Consider the following 20,437-nt stretch of genomic DNA (forward strand, 5'->3'; position numbering starts at 1 on the left):
TCTTTTTTATGCATATGACAATAATGTTAATCAAAATTACGCACATGAAATACTTAGTACGTTTCGAGTCTCATCCACTCATTCTAAATCATTGCCGAAATAAATTTCAGGAATTAAAATAGAAATCCTCCCCAGTAGAGTCGCAAAAAACTTTAGGGAATATTTCAAGCGTTAATCCCCTAGCTTGAACCCCACTGTGATCATACACTAAAGTACGGTGGCGTCCAAAGGGAAAGAAGATAGAGCAAAAGAGTCGCCAACAAGTTTTTTTGGGAGCTTGTAAACCGTTCACGAGGTGAAGGTTACACCCCTTCACGATCCAAGAGATCGTCAACTCCATAAGGTCTTGAACCAAATAGGGTTCGAGGATGAAGGTATAAATCCAACCTAAAAGAGATTGAACCTGCCCTAATAATAGGCCTCTACTTTATTCTGATCGTATTCATGTGCGCTTTCTGACTAACATGCAATCAATAGGATTACCCTAAACCTGTTTAATCTATGTTGGTTGAATATTAATGCACAAATAAACTATTATTGGCGATCACTTGAATTATAATAAAATTAACCCTAATTAGATTATTAATCTTATATAAGCGTGATTACAAGTACCAATTCCTTTTAAACATGCATAAAAGGTGTGATCAAGCAATAAAAATAAATATATATCAAGCAACATAATAATAACAATATTAATTATAATCATCATAATTAATCATAACAATTATAAAAATAATCATGTTAAAGCATAATAGCAAGATCCTAGGCATGATACTAACAAGATTAATAACAAACCCTAGCATGTCACTAAACATTAAAAATCATATATTTAGCCCTAACATGATACTAACATGAATATTAGGAAAAGAATAAAAGGCATCGTACTTTTAATCATACTTGATATTAAAGTTACCCTAGACATGATTCTAGAAATTTATTGTTATCACCCTAAACATCAAATTAAGGAAAACATCCTAACATGATACTAGGAATCAAAATAACAATCTAAGCATGATTTCTATATCATAATATCAATTAAACCATTAAAGTACTTACTTGGATGCCTCGTACCTCTTTCTAATAACAAAATACACACGTTAGTAACTTCAAGGAAAATATAAAATCAAACAATTAAATTAAATAATTGAAAGAGAGATTTAGGACCAAACCCTCATAAATTAAAACCTTTCACGTCTAGGGCGAAGGCAACTTCGAATTATGCTAGGTGTTTCTAGATCTAATGAATGCGGAATTTTTATATTTGAGAGAAGGCTAGTTTGGAAAAGAGAGAGAGAGAGTAATCAAGAAAATCTTGATGAGAGTTGGTGAAAGAGAGAATTGGTGAATCAAAACGGAGTTTTTAGGACGTTATTTATAGAGAAAATCAGCCAAAAAGATAAAACATCAAAAACAGAGTTCTGACGCAAAAGGCCAGATTAGCGCCAAACGCTGACCATAGCGCCAGATGATAAGGCTAGCGCCAGGCGCCAAGCGTAGCGTTAGGCGCTACAGCTGGCGTTTGGCGCTGACTAAGAAATCGACGCGTTTTCTTAAAATCAGATAGAAATTGTCGTACAGGAGGATAAAATCATATTTTCCTCAAAAACGTTCTTTGATTCTAATTAAAACTCTAAAAAGTCAACAAAAGTCAATTTATCAATGTTAATTAAATTAGGAATGAAAAGAACTTTCTAGAAGATTCTAGAAGATTAAAACCATTCCTAATTGCATTAGGAATGATAAATCCATATTAGCCCTTCCCTAGATTATTGGGCCGCATATAAGGCTCAAACCAGGCCCAGTTCAGTAATTTGGCCATAACTTCCTCAATATTTATCGGAACTGGGCTTATAATATATCGTTGGAAAGCTCTTTTCAAGCCTAATCCAACTACACTATTATTGTACCCATATCATGGACCATCTAAACTGGATTGGCTGTTTTCTTAAAATAGGTTTTTAAAAACAGAGAGAAGAGAAAAGAAATTAAAACTATCCGCAACACTAAACTTTCCACACTTTCACTTCATTTGATTATGATTCGACGTGAAAGGTACTCATCACTGGGTTTGGTTTTGGGGAGACACAAATGGGTGTCTACAGTGAGTGTACCGTCGGATCGAGTTGCAAGTGCTAAATGCAGTGCCAATTTGAAGCAACCCTCGATCGAAAAGGGATCTTTAGTGCGTAGCATTGAAGAACCCCCGGTCCAAGTCAAGGAGGATCCACCAAATAAGGTGAATTGGCGTCCCACAGGGTATGTCAGGAAGCCGCGTCGTAGCCTAAACATCGCTCGACCGGGTGAGAAACCACCCGACCAAGCGTTAGGTCAAGGGTCCTAGTTCTTGCACTTGGTAAGAAGTTCGTGCAGGACCTAGATAAACCAGCGCTTTGCGGGAGGCAACCCGTATTTCCTGCTTTATAGACTAGTTTTTCTTTTATTTTACTTTATTTTTATTTTTATTTTTACTTTTTTTAGAGAGAGAAGAGGAGAGTGCAATTTTACCTTTTGCAAGTGTTTTTGTACAGGTATAGATTTGACAGGTACAGAGACTTAAGAAAAGAAGTTGAAAATAAAGAAGAGATTTGATTTGGGCACGGACCCGATCGGGCGAGGCTCGCCTGATCGGGCGCGCAAGTAAAGAAAATTCCAGCTTTATTTTCGCCCGATCGGGCAAAATTTTTGAGAAATCGAGTAAGGAGAAAAGATATATCGGGCGAGCAAAGGGCGAAAATTCCCTTCGCATTCGCGCCCAATCGGGCGGATCTTGCCTGATCGGGCGTGCACTTAAGTTTTCAGAACAAACTATTTTCGCCCGATCGGGCGCGCCACTTTTTGGCCGACCTATTACTTTCCTTTTTTTTCCTCTTCTTTTCTCACTTTCTCCTTATTTCATCTTCTTCTTCATCACTTTCTCTCTCAAAAACCCCCATTTTCACACCTTCAAACTCTACTTCTTTTCAAGATCTTCTCTAATTCTTTCATCCAAACTCAAATTTTTTTACATATTCTTAATCCTCTCATCTTTCCCTTCGATCTACACTAAATTTCTACCACTTTCTCTCAATTTTTTTTCAAGACCCTAAGAGAGAGAAAGCTTCAAATTCCACCATTTCTCACAAAAATGGCCTCCAAAAGATCTAGAACCGTAAGGGGTGAAAGCTCAAGGCAACAACAACCACCATTGGTTGACCCAGAGCTGAAAATTCCGGGATGGAGCGAGGTGGTGATAACCTCACAAGAACAACGGAAAAGGATGCTCAACCTCATCTCGAGGCAGGTAATTCCTACACGCTTTGTTCATCATTCTACGCTTTCTAGATTAGGAATCGATAAACCGGTAGAAAAATTGTTTAAGGGTATTGGAATGAGTGGTTTGTTTCAATTTCATTATGATACTTATGACTATATAACTTTGGAATTTATTTCTAGTTTTAATGTGATAAAATCTAATGCTTTGATTACTCATGTCCAATTCCGTTTGCTTAATAATGATGTGAGATTGACTTTGAAAGAGTTCGGTAAATTATTTGAGTTGAAATCGGATAGACCTATTGAACCATCCCAAGACAACATTGTCGTTGTCTATCAATCCCTCACGGAGAATGCTAATCTAAACCTCCAACATGCCAAGGGCACTTTGATACAACATCCCGTGCCAAAATTTTGGCAACGGTTTGTTGGCTTCACTATCTTTGGGAGGTATGAACCCGCCAATGTAAGGAGGGATGAACTAGAGTTGTTAGGGTCTTACATGATCCCTAGGAGTGACAAACTAAACATACCTCATAGGATAGCCCAACACTTCCAACTGGCGGCCAACGCGGCCGAGAGTGGTAGGTCTAGGGCCCCTATATATTTTGGCGGTTTAGTCACCCACATAGCGGTCAAGCACCTTAACTTTGTTCCTAACGAATTTAGGAAGGTAGTAGGCCCAACTCTTATGGACTTACCTTACTTAGGTAACCTCAACTGGATCAATGTCATAGGGGGTGAAACTTGGTGGGTAATCCAAAGGGAGTCGGGTAGAAGGGGCAATGCCTTTACATTGCCTAACCCCGTTTTGACTAAGTTTGAGAAGGGTCAACCTTCTTACACCGTTGTTTTAGGTAACCAAGGTGAGGCTTAAGCGACTCACCAAGCACCACCTCCACCACAACCTCAATTTCACCCTCAACCACCACCCCATCCCTACACTTATGACATCCCCACTTCTTCCACAAACTATAACATCGACCCAAATGCCCCTTATGACTTCTCGACTTTTAGCAGCCAACTAGATAGGATTGAGATGGGGCAAGGGAGAGTGGGGAGTATGGTGCGAAACCTAGATACGAGAGTAGGGTCTCTAGATAGGAGGGTGGGGCATGTGGAGAGAAACCTTGGGAGGGGTTTATACCCCATGTATGATGACTACGCACATCGGGGGGCTATTCCCCCCGACTCACTTGTTCCCGATTGGTTTCAATATCCTTAAGGAGGATATTCAGACCCAAGTGCCTTTGGTACCTATGTGGACTACTCTTCGGTCCACGGTTATGGGATCGATGCTCCTTTTGGTGGGCTTGGGGGGAATGTAGACCCTAACTATTTTGCAGGTGGTTCAGGTTACGGAGGTGGTGGTTCGAGCCATGGAGGAGCCGGTTCTAGCCATGGGGGAGGCTATTCGAGGATGGATGAAGATGAGGAGTAGTTACTCTAGCTACAATCCCAAGTCAATGAGAGCATTGCTTGATTTGGCTTGGGGGGATGATCTTGTTTTGGGTACTTCTCTTCCTTTTCTTTATTTATTTGCTTTCTAGTATAGTTTTATTTGCTTTCTAGTGTAGTTCTTTATTGCTTCCTATATTAAAAATACAAAAAAAAATTGAAAAATAAAAAAAAAATTCAAAAATACGTTCCAATGAATTATAAATCATGCTTCCCTGTGCCCCATATTTGAGAAAATTGTTTTAATTCTTGGTTATTGATGATAAATATTGTGGATTTGTTGATCATGATTTGATGCTTGATTGCCTTGAAACCTTAACATGCGTCAATTTTGCTCAATTGCTTGTGAATATAGTGCTTGACTAGTTGATTTGGTAAGGAATGTGTGTTAGTTCCTGGTATGTCAATGAATTTGAGTATTGATTTGCAACTATAAGTAGTGTTTGTATGACTCATTATTATGCACATTGTGGAGGACGAAGGCATTTGTTCTTTTCGGTGGCCTCCAGATGATTGTAGATACATTTGTTCCCTTCTTGCTACCCATGTTGTTGCCTTGACTTTTTTTTGTTTATTAGCCACATTACAAGCTTATTTTGCCCCATTGGTTACTAGTCCCAAGCTTGGCTTGGGGGAGCTATTAGTGAGTGAGGCGAGGGAGTTTGTAGTGTGCTTATTATTTGCACAATTTGAGTGGGTTTAGAGAAGTTATTTTGTTTTTTATCATGTTTATTTTTTATGAGTTTGAAGGTATATCTTCTTGAAAAAATAAAGTATGATGTTATGAAAAAAAAAAAAAAAAGAAGTTCAAGAAAAAAAAAAGTGAACTTCAAAAGAAAAAAAAAAAGAGCAAACGAAAAAATTTGTTATATGTTCAAATGTTCTAAGTGGAGGTTGATCAAAAGAAAGAAAAAATTTTAGAAGTTGAGTTTCATGAAAAATTTCATGTTTGTTAGTAAAGTTTTTTTATTCACTCAAGTTTTACATTATTATATTTTAGGAGTGAAATTGTAAGTGTTAGGATTATTTGATATGATTGGAGTTGTATTTGGTGAATTTTTGGTGGAGATGAGAATGTTGGAGATGTTTGGTCATTATTTATTTTTTTGACCTTGGTTTTATTTATTAGGATTTGGCTCCCTTAAGCATAGCTTTTCTCTCACTTGTTCCCAAATGATTCCTACCCTTTGCCCCTAGCCTTATATTACAAGCTTTAAAGACCTTCCGACTTTTATGCATAAGAGTTGTATGAATGTCAAAGTGTTATTTATCAATGCAAGTTATGATTTGACGTATTTCGAGTCGACTATTAGGTTGAGCGTTCATTGCTGTAAACACACGAGAGTGTGAGTTGGGAGGGCATTGTTCACATTAAAGGGGTTGGTTGGAGAGCGATAGAGTACATCTTTTACTCGCCACATAAATGAGAGTTGAGTGTGTGAGCACTAGTCTTGAATTCTATATGCTCTTATGGTTTGCTCTATTTGACAATTGTTAGGGAAGAAGGGTAATTGAATGGATTTGATTGGTTGACTTTGAAGCATGTTTATTGGATTTACCTTGAATTGTTTGTGCTTAATTTTTACTTTTTTGGGTGAAGCATATTTATTTATTCATTGATGAGATCTATGCTTAGGGACAGGTAAAGGTTTGGCTTGGGGGAGTTTGATATGTCCAATTTATATAGTGTTTTACCCCCGTCCCTTGGTCATAATTAGTAGTGTTTTTGGCTCTTTAGAGCCACTTTTATTACTAATTGGTGTTTTCTAGTGTTTTCATAGATTTGGTTGACTTTTGCAGGGATTTGCACTTTTGGAGCATTTTCCCGAGATATTATGGAGCGATTACGAGCACTAGAGAAGCACGACCAGTTTCTATAGCCCAAGGCCGGTTAGAGCCATCGAACTGGTGATTAAGAGCTCGGTAATCGGGATACCGAGGTATTTGGACCGAGTAATCAAGACCCTAAGTGGATATCCGGATTGGGCCGAAGAAATAAGCCCAATCGAAGTTCCAAGCCTCGAGGTGAAGCAAGGGCCCGATCGGGCAAGCTTAGCTCGATCGGGCGTGGCGCGCGAGAGTTGTGCTAGTGCGTGGCAAAAGCCGCGCCCGATCGGGTGAGCTGCTAGCTGACAAGGGAATAAACGCGTCGTCAATTGTCTATCCCTAGATCAAATACAATTTATACAACCTAAAAAAACCTAATACGAGTATAAGGCAAGCATAGGGGTCGAACCACAGAGAACGGTAAACACCACCAAATGTTATCGACAATTAAGCTAGTTCGGAATAGGAGATAAATAAACTAAAGTCTAAAGATGCTAAAACAAGAAATAAAACATTAAGGCACCAAGGGAAATGGGTAGGTGAAGTTGACGCTTGACCATACAATAACAAAGTAGCATATCAATGGTAAACTAAACATGCATGAATATCGAAGTAAAGGGTCCAATCTAGCCGCCTTCCGGGGTCAATTGGCTTCTCCTAACATAGCCTCTATGTTTCCACATTAGAACCATATACTAGGAGGTACTATTAAATAACAATCGATAGTAATGAATCTCAACTAAGTCAACTTCCGTTACTTGTTAGTAAAGACTCATCTTTGATCAACTAACAATGTGCACTTGCAAGAAAGACCAAAGAATATCAAGCATGCAAAGACTTTAATCACCATTAACATAACCCCAACATTAAAAGCATGAACAATTAGCAACTACACCATCCCCACACCCTTGGCTAGATGACTACTCACAAATCATATTGAAAACAATATCAATCATCAAATCAATAAGCATCAACATGATTAATAAGCAAAGAAGAAAAATAAAAGCAAATAAGCAAAATAAAAAACAAAGGTAAAGAGAAAGAGTAAGAGATTGCTCATTAATTGAAGATGAAGGTCTACAAAGGATTGAACAAGCTCCTTCTTCAAAATCCAAGTTCATTAATGAAGAAAACCACACTTTCTCTCTCTACCAATGAATACTAATCCTAACCTAACCTAAAACTAATTAGAGAGTAGAATAGATAGTTATTGAATGTCCCTAATTACCCCAAAAAAATGGGTATTTATACTAACTTAATAAAACTAGGAAAAATAGAAAAAGAAAATAAAATAAAATAAATTAAAAGGAAAAGTAAAAAATAAAATCAGAAACTAAAAAATAAAAATAAAAGAAAAGAAAGAAAATAAGAAAAGGGAAAAGAAAAAGAAATAAAAATAAAACAAATCAATTCCCACCAAAACAATCAGCTACCCCCTTTCCCCTTCTTCTTCGAAATTGGCTGCTTCAATATCAACACCAAACAACCATCATCAATGGCTCAAAATCATCACCGACATCTTCATCAACCAGCAATCAATCAAGGCCGTTCAATTTTCATTAAAACTCGCGTGAGAAGCTCGTGAAATGGTTCGATCGAACCGGTGGCTGGTTCGACCGAACTACGGGGTTGGTTCGGTCGAACCAAGGGTATGTTCGACCACTCCTCTTCGAATAACAAAACCCCCAAAGTCTCTGACTTGAAGTTCGGCCGAACACTCATTGATTTGCTCGAACTTGATTAATTTGCTAATTGTTCTGATTTTTGGGTCGATTGGTTGCTTAATTGGTGGTTTGAGTAGTTGCGGGTCAGGTGTGGTGAAGGGCTGCCGTTTGGGTGGAGTGAGTGCCCGCTGCGAAGGGTATCGAGAATGGAGATGAATTGGAGCTATGGGTTGCGGGCTACTCTGATTTGGGGCGCTGCAGTGTCGGCTTTAATTGGTGGTTGCGGTGGTCGGGTGCGTGGTTATTGTTGATGTTGTGTTCGTTGTTGTTGCTGTTGTTGGTGGTGTTGCGGGGTGAAGCAGGGTCTGTTGCGGCTGGTGGTGTGTGGTGTTTAGTTGTGTGTGCTGTTGTTGGTGGTTGTGGGGTGTTGGTGAGGGGCTGATGTGGTGCGTTGGTGAGGGGCTGCTGTGGTGCAAGGACGCAGCAGGCTGATTTTGGGGTTAGTAGATGTGTGGTGGAGCAGGGGAGAAGCAGAGGAGGTTGGCTGAGGGGCTGTTGTGGTTGATGTGGTGGAGGATAAGGGAGGTGGGGTGATGGATAGGCGTGGCAGCACCTAAAGGCAGCAGCCTGTTTGGAAGCTTATGCCTCGAACCTTAGACCTCCAAACACGAAAATGATTTTAAAACCCAGAACACCTACAACCAAAAACACGAGGGGATTATCAAAAGATAAAATAAAATAAAATAAGAAAAGGTAAAATAAATTAAAATAAAATAAGATAAATAACACTAAACTAATAAAAATTAAATAAAACTATACAAGTAAAGAAAGTGAAATAAAATAGACTCAAAACTAATTAAAATAAATAAAAGTAAATTAGAATACTTTCAAGGGAAAACTAAAGAACGAAATATAACAAATCAAAAGCAAATAAAATACGAAAATAAACTAATTCTAATAAAAACTACGAAAAGAACTAAAACACGACAAAATTACCAAAATAAACAAGAAGTGTTATTAAGAGAAAACAAGAGAAAGAAAGGGAAAATAAGATAAAATAAACGCGAAAATGACTCTAAAAATACTTCCTAAGAGTGACATAAATGTCACTCATCACTAGCTCGATCGGGCGCGGCTATTTAGAAGAGTACGCGGAGAAAAAGGCGCGCCCGATCGGGCGGCCTTTAGCCCGATCGGGCGCGTGTTATTATTAGGGGTTAATTATTCGACGTTTAAGTTTGTTTTAGTTTAAGATTCTTGCTTAGTATAAATACTTTTCCGTTAAGCGAGTTTAGGATCTTCTTTTACTCTTTCTTAATTCTTTTTAGATTTTCTCTCTCTACTTAGCTTTTAGATTAGTTTCTCTCTCTCTCTTATACTTTGTTCTTAACTTTATTATTAATTCCAAATTTCTTTGGTAACAATTTCTCTTCTCTTAATCTTAGTTATTTATTTTATTCCTTTGATCATGTCTTGTTTTATTACTTTGATTTGTTTAGATTTAATTATGTGTGAGTAGTTTTATTTCTAGGGTTTATGGGGATCCATAATTAATATGAAGGGGTAATTTATTGTTGTTAATTGTCAATGCTAGATTAATTTCCTATTGATTGATTTAATGCTCTGTGACTAGATTTGTGCAGATCTTTTATGCATGAGTTTGACAATATTGATTCGAGATTCGAAAGATGAGAACTGATGTTTAGGTTTAGTTTCAATAGGCAGGTTAATTTATAAATGGTTAAGTCGAGATTCGAGAGATGAGATTTAATACCGACAAATGAATTGTGTGATTATAATACGTAGCGAAAGCCTTTTATAATCTGATTAATTTATGCTTTGATAATTGATTATTATGTTTTACCCTGGAATATTATTTATTGGTGAACCTATGCCCTAGACCTTTTATATATTGTTTTCTCCTTATTCTTAATCTTCGTAGCTTAGTTCCCTTTGATTATAATATTTTGGTTGCTTTATAATCTAGATTATTTTAATTAATTAGGAATAAAAAAGACTCGTTTCTCTGTGGATTCGACCCTACTTCCCTATCTACATTAGTTAGAGGATTTAGGAATTACTTTTGATTAGGTGATACGACTTTAGCCTGTCAACCCTATTAGAACCTAAAAACGTTTATAACCCAACACAACCTGTTATTGAAGCGAGTCATAGACAGTTAAATAAATTTTATATACCTTTTATTCTTTATTACTCCCTCCGTTTTTAAATACTTGCTCCACTTTCCATTTGCGGCCATTTTTAAATACTTGTTCTATTTCCTTATTTGGAAAGCTTTTACAATATTTAATTTATTTCTCTCACCTAATGGACCCAATATATATTCTCTCTCTTCCAATTCTCTTCACTACTTTTACTTTCTATAATTTTTTATTCTTCTACCAACCCTACTACCTCCATATTTTATTACTTTCTTCAATTTCTCCTAAAACTCCGCGCATGGAGAAATGGAGCAAGTATTTAAAAACGGAGGGAGTACTTCGTATATAGGTGTAATTAAGATCTTGATAATGCTTGAACAAAATATGTAGAGCGGGATTAAATAAATTAACTTAACCACATCCAATTTATTCAAATGGAACTTGAACCAAAACCAAGAATGATCCAACTTTAAGATTATCTGATTAAATAATTATCTGACCCAACCTTAACCCATACCCGAATGTACCATCTATTAACCCGACCAAACCCGACTAAATACAACCCGAACCTGAAATTGAACCCATTATGAATTTGACTCGAATCGGACCCGACCTATATCCGAAAGGATGAACGACCCAGAATAACTTGAACCGAAATTGACCCGATCGAAACCTAAACCTGATCTAAGGCTAGATTAACCCGACACAACCTGATCCTGATTTGACCCGAGACCTGATTTGACCCGACCCGAGCCTCACTTGAATACGTGAATTGACAACTCTATCCTTGAGGCTAAACTTATAGTTCATATAGAGATTAAATGACAAAATTGGCCCGGAATATGTTTTGTTAGTTGTAAATCTATAATAATATTATTAAAACCCAAGGGAAAAACATGGTCACGCCATGTGTCACCCTTCCCACATGTTCGTGAGGTGGCATCCTACGTGTCACGTCTTTCCCCAATATAAATTGATTCCATAGGCATTAATTAAGACTCCATAACTTTAATTAAAAAAAAAAAAAAAAAAAAAAAAAAAAAAAAAAAACCTCGTATAACCTCCAAATTTAATTCTATAACTTTAATTCTCTATAATAATGTTTAATTTTCATCAAAACTCTTCATATGCATAACCTCCAAATTTAAATTTGACATACTTATTTTAAATATATATATTAATAAAAGATCATATAATTTCACTCGCTTATTAATAATCCGTATTATTTTACGCAAGTACTAAATGCAGTACAAAATAAGCTAAATGCAGAATTAAATTAATGATAATAATATAATAAAAAGACTAAAATACCCTTTTACAAAATTAAAAGAATGGAAAAATGACTTTGTATTAGTATTTCACGCTCAACCCTCCTTTTTTCCAGTTTCTCACTTCAATTCATTTTGTTCTCAATTTCTACCTCTTGATTCCCTAATCCCTCAAAATATTTCAATCTCAGAAACGAAGAAATTGTTCACCATTCATAAATCTTCCGGTCTAAGGTATTTTTTTTTTTTGTTTAATTTATTGATAAATTTGTTGATTTTGAAAATTTTTAGACCGTACAATTGTTCTCAAATTGACGAATCTTGTGACTATTCCTTCTGAATTGTAATTTTTCATATGAAGTGGCTTGATTTTTTATATTCATTTGGGTATTAATGATTTTATTAATATTGGAAGAACCCAATTGAAATTAGTTTAATACATTGAAATTTATTGAAAGAATTGGGGAATTTGAGATTGTAAATTATAAGAATTTTGCCCAGATTATCATAACATGAACATGCATTGTAGCTTGGACCCTTTGTGTTGATAATTAATTAATGATTACTCGTAGAATTGTTAATGTTGAATTTGAGTGGGGTGAGGTTTGTTCTGACTGCAGCAAGCTTTACTAGTACTAACAGTAGGGGAAATTGACTAGTTTAGCCTTTGGGGCTTTAATATCAGCTTTTATGGAGGGTAATTTGCTCGAAAACAAAATAATTCATGTGTGTGCATCGCCCATAGAAAAAGTATTTTGTGGAGATTTTACTCAGTGGGATGGTTATTAGTAGATTATTTTACTATGTATCCTTGTCTTTTCTTTCGTCCATCTTTTCCCATTTTCTCCCAGCTCTTATTATTGGATTTTGTCCTTCTTACTTAGCTATACTAGTGTGCTTAATTAGACTAATCATATTTAGCTAGCTTTAGTTATGACAACCATTTCGTGCCAAATTGCTTACTAATTACCTACTCTTATGTTTAATGCGATCTTTTATCTTCTTACCAACCTAGCAAGCTTTGCTATAGTTTAGAGTGGTCCTACTACCTCGATCTTAGCTTGGTGGTGGTGGTTTAACTATCTTACTACTATATAAATTAGTTTTTACTAGTTTAATTTGCATGCAAATCATCATAGTTTTCAATCGATTGATCATTTTTTATAAGTGTTATGCTTGTATTGGTTAATACTCACAGTAGTTTAAATGAGAATCAAGTTAGATGAAAAATAATGTATTATTTATATTCATTTTGCATAATTACTCGATTACTACAAATTATTATAACTTTTTTTATCATTATAATTATTTAACTATTATAAAATTATTTTTTTTTTGTAGATGTCACAGGGTTGTAAAGGAAGAGGTTCAAAAAGTAAGAGGTTAAAAGAGAGTTCTAATATCAATGAGGATATTCCTATTTCACGATTATGTCCTACAGTATCCAATAGGGCTAAGCGTGTTAAGACCAACAAACTTCTCTCAATCGGTACACAAAATCCTAAATTTAGACCTGAATACATTGCACGAGATAAAGGGGAGCAAGAATATTTGGATTCCTTTGAAATAGCAATTCAACAATCCGCTCATGCTAGTCAAACCAATGATGATGATGACAATTCGGATGATGATGATAATGATGATGATGAGGAGGAGGAGATGGAGGAGGAGGAGGAGGAGCCATTGTCAAAACAACAATTTGGTTCAAGAATGAGTAGTTATCGAGGTAACTTTGAGGTGCATGGGCGATTTGGGGGAGATAAACAGGTTTGTCTTGAAGACTATAGTGAGTTGCAAGATTCAATTGATGGTGGCCCAACAAATCCCAAATTGCTAAAGAGTTTTCGTGGTCACGTTGCATATTATATTTGGCATGGTCGGGTAAGTCTAAGTAGTTAGTTTATTTTTTAATATGTAGTATTTATTTAATCTGTTTAACACTCTACATTTCAACATTTTAATTGATAAGAGATGAATACATATTTTATATTGAATTCTTACACTTTATTTGTGACTTGAATAGGAACGAAATGTATTGAAGGGTCACAAACAAAGTGAGCGTTTACAAAAGTGGAAACCTCGTAATAAGGAGGTGAAGTCATTAATTGTACCTAGTGAGCTTTTTCATCTGGTTGATTGTATTGTATTCTAATTTGAATATGCCGTTAATATCCGCTTTTGTGGAGAGGTGGCATCCAGAAACAAATTCATTTCACCTACCTTTCGAAGAGCTAACAATAACGCTACATGATGTTGCATACATTTAAGTATTCCTATCACCGGACAAGCAGTTTTTGGTAAACCCGTAGTTTCCCAATTAAAAGAGCATCTAAAAACCACTCTTAATATATCAACATCTGAGGTGGATAATGAATAACGTAGGGGGAGCGTGCGGTTAAACTTTATACAAGGTTGTTGTTCATCAAATAATTTGGATTCATCATCAGAAGCTATTGAATACTTATTGTGGTTGTTAGGGTGTACTATTTTTGTAGACAGGTCATCTACTAGTGTTAGTCCTTATGTTCTACCATACTTGATTAATTTGGAAAAAGGTTAAAGATTATGCCTGGGGTGCTGCTTGTTTGACATATATGTATCGTCAATTAGGGGTAGCTTCCAGATTTGACAATGCTCAAATTGCTGGATGTTTAACACTCCTTCAGGTATTATTAAATAGAAAATTTCCTTACATTTTAATACCAAAATTGGTAATGTTAATAAAATATTATTACTTTTTTTTGTTAGGCTTGGATATATGCTTATTTTCCGACATTTCGACCGCAAAAGAACAAGGAATGGGATTTAAGATTATCGCATGCACAACAATGGATCCCTCCACATGTTCATAGTGTCGGTATTGATTCTTTGGTGTCTTATAGACGCATACTAGATGATATGAAAGTCGATGAGGTTAGCATTTTATATATATTTGTACTATTGAAAATATTTACTATATCCTTCACCATTTTTTTTTCTCATATTGTTATTTTTTAAATTTAGGTAGTGTGGACTCCATTTGATAGAAATCCTCATCAGACGTTTCCGATCACATTGTATTCTGGTGTAATTCATTATAGGGATATTACAGAGCCATATATGCCTGATCGTGTATTGAGACAATTTGGATATGTGCAAATTATACCCATACGTTTATTGCATCCCAAAACTAGTTATAGAGGACTAGAGAACAACAAATATAAAGGCAAACACGATGAGAACCTTCGTGCATGGGATTCTTGGATTAATCATTGTTTTAGAGTAGGTGAAGCAGGTTCTTACAGAGCAAATTTTTCTACTAAAATGGTGGAAGGATATCTTGACTATTACCAAGCTCGCACTCATATTCGAATTCATAGAGATGTCGCATTAACATCAATGCCAATAGAACCATGTGATATGTCTGAAGTTGCAGTAAGGTTTATTTTACTATTTTATTATTTTTATTATGACTTTACAATCATAGGATAACATTTATTTGAAATTGCAGCGTCTGCAATACTTAGGTGCAAGAGCTTACCCACTCCACCCAGACGTTCGACACCGAACTGATGATGTGACATTTTAGCAATGCCTTGATGATTTAACCCGTCATTTAGAAGATTGGATGCCAAGACTACAAGATGATCGTCAAAGAAAAGGTGTACGTGGTAGTTCTAGGAGGGGTAGTCGTAGGGGATAACATTTGTTTCGGGTGTTTTTTAGATTTCCTCGGATACTGGTCACGCTCTCCTGACAACGAGACGGTCCGATCTGCAAAACAACGAATGTTCCGGTTATCGAAATATTCGCCTCCAACGATCAAGTTAGTGATCGGAAACGGAAAAGACTAGAGAGAGAAAGTATAGAGAAGTTGGAGCTATTTAATGCTCTTTAATGTCTTAATCCACCCTTCCCATCATAAATGATTGGGGTATTTATAGGTATATTTAATTTTATTATTTTTATTATGACTTTACAATCATAGGATAACATTTATTTGAAATTGCAGCGTCTGCAATACTTAGGTGCAAGAGCTTACCCACTCCACCCAGACGTTCGACACCGAACTGATGATGTGACATTTTGGCAATGCCTTGATGATTTAACCCGTCATTTAGAAGATTAGATGCCAAGACTACAAGATGATCGTCAAAGAAAAGGTGTAGGTGGTAGTTCTAGGAGGGGTAGTCGTAGGGGATAACATTTGTTTCGGGTGTTTTTTAGATTTTCTCGGATATTGGTCACGCTCTCCTGACAACGAGACGGTCCGACCTGCAAAACAACGAATGTTCCAGTTATCGGAATATTCACCTCCAACGATCAAGTTAGTGATCTGGAACGGAAAAGGCTAGAGAGAGAAAGTATAGAGAAGTTGGAGCTATTTAATGCTCTTTTTCTTGTAATGTCTTAATCCACCCCTCCCATCATAAATGATTGGGGTATTTATAGGGGTGGGACTCGTGCCCCATTCTAGGGTTTGTACCCTAGAATTGCGTGACATGATTGGCTGCGCAATCAGTGAATGCCACGTGTTACTTTGGGGGCGCCGCTTTGCGGCTTTTGAATGATATCTCTCGGGATTTGGGCCCTGACGTTATTAGGCCTGTTTTGCGTGCTGATATTAGGGGAACAATTGTCCTAAACACGTGGCATCTTCCTGTAGCGACACGTGTCACCCTCTAACTGGGCCACGTGTCGCTACAAGATTGGCCTGAACCTTTGAGTGCTCTTGGACTGGACACGTGGCATCTTCCCATAGTGACACGTGTCACCCTTTAACTGGGCCACCAGTCATTACGGGATTAGTCCACGTATACGGGGTATTTTTACCCTCAACATTTGTTTTATAGAAAGAATTTTTTTTTTCTAGATGCAAAGTAACACTTGTTATAATCATATTGTTTCACATATGTATTTTAAATTAGATGCAAAGTTTAATATCCAAAATTGACACTTGTTATAATCATTTTGATTGATTTATAAACACTTAGTCTAGATATGAAGCAAATAAAAGGGAGTGGAATACAATAAAAAATTATAACAAGAACAAAAGTAAGATCCTTTATAAATTCGATAACAATAACCAAATTTCCTCAATAAATTTGTTAAAAAAAAAAAAAAAAAAAAAAAAAAAAAAAAAAAGGTGGTAAAGGAATATTTGGTGGCATGTGGAGAGAAATATAATGATTACTCCATACGTAAGCTAAATTGATGTATATAGATGGCGGTTGATCAACCAATCGAGTCTCCAATGGTAAGAATGTAACAGCTTGATTTTTAGACCAACTAGTCACAATTCTTTGATATCTAGTAGCGACTACCATGCTCAAACCTAGTGTATCATACCAATTTTGAAACAGAGCTGGACACTTGTCACAATTTACCACATTAAGCATTCTATTATACTCTTGAATACTTCCCAATGCTTCTCTATCTCTATATAACTCCACATGCTTGGTTAACTCATCTTGTAAATCACGCTGCACATCAAGCCATTTGTTTTCGTCACCATACTCAAAAGTGGCAATTGCTCGAAAACCACAGTGTCCATCACCACGCACATTTATATGTCCTTCAACATAAGGCAATATGAATTCGGATAATTGACAAGGCCATGGAAATGAATATCTAGTTGACTTTGTTGTTTTCTTTTGCCCTTCATATAACATATTAAATTAGAAATTTTGATTTGTTAACAACACGAACTATTATTAATAACAGTAAAATAACAGTCAATACCTTTTGATTTATTTTGGGAGGTTGGTACATGTCCGGTACAACTTTCTTTTGCACTCTTTTCCTTATTCGATTCTATATATGTTATAGATTATAATTATTTTTGAGATAACTAAATAATGCACTACATAGTTAATCAAATATATACCATTAAAAATGTACCTTTTGATTTATTTTGGGAAGTTGGTACATGTTCAGTATGACTTTCTTTTGCACTCTTTTTCTTCTTCGACTTGTATATATTATAAATTATAATTATATATATAAGAGAACTAATAATGCACTACATAATTAATCAAATATATACAATTAAAAATGTACCTTTTGATTTTTTTGCATCATCTTGTTTAGGATCTTTATTCGAATTTTGTTTTTTCTTCGATCCTGCATATAAGTATATACATTAGAATTTAAGAAAAATATATTTGGACATCGTGACAATAAAGTTGTTAAGTTCACCTTTAGTAGCATTCTTCTCGGAATGCTCCCAGCCAGATTTATCCCTCTTTGTTGGATTATGTTTTGGACGACCTTTGTGGGGACGATGTATTGGCTGCTTCAAATCAGTAGATTCAGGAAATAGTATATTATATATTGCATATGCAAAAAAGTATTGTTGATCAGGAGGGTATTGTTTCATCATTGCTACTAATTCTTCTATTCGTTGTGAAGATGTTTGTCTTAAACCCTCTTTCTCCTGAAAATTTCGTCCCTCCATGTCCATAGTCTTCCAGAATATATGGACATCTAATAAATCAATTGGAGTATACGTATTCATTAATTCACACATTTCATGGGCACACGGTAAACCATAATTGTTCCTCATTTCACATCCACAAGCCTCGACATTTGTACCTATTTTCTTGCATCTATCATTGTATTCGTTTTTTAATAACGAGATAGCATGATGAGATACCTTACACTTAAGACGACTAAATAACTGATATATAGTGATGTGCAGACTTTTTGTACGAGATTTTTCCATTTCAGCTTTGATTTCATTAAGTTGCATCTCTACTAAATCATGAATTCTTGGAAATATCACATGAAAAGCTCCAGTAGCCGTTCCTAACCAATTCTTCAATTGAGAGTGTGCGCTCTCCACCCTACAAAAATATATTATGACAATTATATCGTAAAATATAAATTTGCAGTATTATAACAATCATAAACTATAATTGTATCATAAAATTTACCCATTTGTCGTACGAGCCCCAAAATGAAGAATTTTTTTGGTCCAAGCGGATACGAATCTCTCTTTATAAGGATCTAGCCATATTCTGTGAACATAATCAACTACTGTCGATAAATTAGGACTCCATGCATATACCATTTCAGCAACAGCCACATTGTATTCTTCCTCTGTTAAAGAATCGACTATTTTTTTCCACCTAATTGAAAAGGCTTTTGCATATATTTTATTACCCATTACATCTGTTACATATCTCTCCACGTCTTTAGCAATATGCCTCTTGCAGAGTAAATGTGCAGAAGATGGAAATACATGTTCGACAGCATTCATAAGTGCCCACTCTCTATCTGTGACAACTACTCCGGGGTTATTCTCAGAGTCGAATAATTCTTTCACCCTTTGCATCGCACATAAGAAACTTGTAGTTTTTTCATTTCTCATGAAACCAAATGCAACATGAAAATTTTGTCCCGTTGAAGATACTCCAATCACCTCTAACAAGGGCACATCATACATGTTTGTTCAATACGTTACATATATTAGAATTACATGAGGGAACAATCGAAGCAGATCAACTGCTTTGGGATGTGCAAATAAGACATCCCCAACAACATTAGTCCCATCCTCTTTTCTATGCCATTGATAATACCCATAGTCTTTCAATAACTTAAAAAAATATTGCATAGGAGATAAATCACCCATTTGTTTTCTTTTGATTTTTTGTAATGCATTGTCGATGTGTCTCATTCCACTTACATTTTTGGGGTTTTCTAATTGTATTTGTTTTAACATTTGTTTTGGCTTCATGTTACTTCGTTTAAAATGAGCAACCTTCTCAAATTCTTCTGTACTCAATTTTGCAGCCGATGTATGCCATTGCATATATTTCCCTAATGTGTGGTTATGTTTACTTTTATTCACATCAACTAATAATTTCCATTTACCCCCAACTTGCTCAGCTCCAAGAAGTTCAAAGGGACAACAATTCCTTTTCGTACTAGTGTTGTATCTAGGTTTGAATTTTTTGTCGGGTGAAGGAACATTATACCTATAGGGTCCACTTCTTTCACATCCAATATAAACTCGACCAAATCCCAATCCATTCCCTCTACGAGAAGTTTTGATAGCAAAATACATATCATTATTTTTGCCTACTTCTTTCACCCATTCTAACAGTTCTTGGCGATTATTAAATAATGTGTCCGTCATAAAAAGATAGCCAACATCAGGATAATTCTCAATGTTCTCATCAGGTTTAAAATGATAATCCTGTCCATAGTTTTGACAAAAATCATCAATTAAACATCACTTATGTATTATTCTTATCTACTATAATAATGATTAAAAATAAAAACATTATACAACAAGTGCAAAAGTTAACAACAACAACAACAACAACAATAATAAAAAAATTACTATTAATAATTAAGCCCTAAAATTAGAATCCCCGGAAATCATATCCGGGGGTCGACAATAGCCCCCGGAAATCAAATTAGGGGAGAATAGTTTACCCCCGGAAATCATATCCGAGGGGCATTGTCGACCCCCGAAAATTACAACCGGGGGTTATTATCGATCCCCGGAAACCAAATCCGGGGGGTTATTATCAATCCCCGAAAATCAATACCGGGGGTTATTGTCGACCCTCGGCTAAGATTATCGGGGGTTGCTGTCGACCCTCGGTTACGATTTTCGGGGGTTGTTGTCGACCCCCGGATATGATTTTCGGGGGTTATTGTTGATCCCTAAAATCATATCGTTGATGTTTCGTGCAAGATGAAAATTTTAACTTGTTTGATTGTTCATGTATAATTTAGATTTTGCGGAAAAAAAAGTTATAGCACATAATATTCATACCTCAAAAAAATCATCATAGTGCACTTCGTTATTGTCCAT

The 20,437-nt window shown here is 35.9% G+C and overlaps 3 protein-coding genes across 4 annotated transcripts; 1 reads left to right on the forward strand and 2 right to left on the reverse strand.

Moving 5' to 3' along the window:
* The first annotated feature begins 11,733 nt into the window (after positions 1-11,733).
* Positions 11,734-15,498, forward strand: LOC145556030 (uncharacterized). Of its 2 annotated transcripts, none has more exons than XM_081617713.1 (6): positions 11,734-11,865; positions 12,973-13,512; positions 13,655-13,723; positions 14,380-14,544; positions 14,635-15,050; positions 15,122-15,498. In XM_081617713.1, exons 2-6 carry the CDS (start codon positions 12,973-12,975, stop codon positions 15,135-15,137), a joined length of 1,206 nt encoding a protein of 401 aa, XP_081473839.1. In that variant the 5' UTR covers positions 11,734-11,865; the 3' UTR covers positions 15,138-15,498. The 2 variants fall into 2 exon arrangements, with proteins under 2 accessions (XP_081473839.1, XP_081473838.1); XM_081617712.1 differs by having other exon boundaries at positions 14,635-15,045.
* A 250-nt stretch (positions 15,499-15,748) lies between these two features.
* On the reverse strand, positions 15,749-19,057 carry LOC145642933 (uncharacterized). Its single transcript, XM_081694089.1, has 4 exons — positions 18,546-19,057; positions 17,809-18,455; positions 16,805-17,269; positions 15,749-15,885 (listed from the first exon to the last, which is right to left on the reverse strand). Exons 1-4 carry the CDS (start codon positions 19,055-19,057, stop codon positions 15,749-15,751), a joined length of 1,761 nt encoding a protein of 586 aa, XP_081550215.1.
* A 6-nt stretch (positions 19,058-19,063) lies between these two features.
* LOC145642934 (uncharacterized) lies at positions 19,064-20,437 on the reverse strand. Its single transcript, XM_081694090.1, has 2 exons — positions 20,399-20,437; positions 19,064-19,810 (listed from the first exon to the last, which is right to left on the reverse strand). Exons 1-2 carry the CDS (start codon positions 20,435-20,437, stop codon positions 19,064-19,066), a joined length of 786 nt encoding a protein of 261 aa, XP_081550216.1.

This window comes from Chenopodium album, chromosome 8 (assembly GCF_948465745.1).
Source record: "Chenopodium album chromosome 8, dcCheAlbu1.1, whole genome shotgun sequence".
NCBI lineage: Eukaryota > Viridiplantae > Streptophyta > Magnoliopsida > Caryophyllales > Amaranthaceae > Chenopodium > Chenopodium album.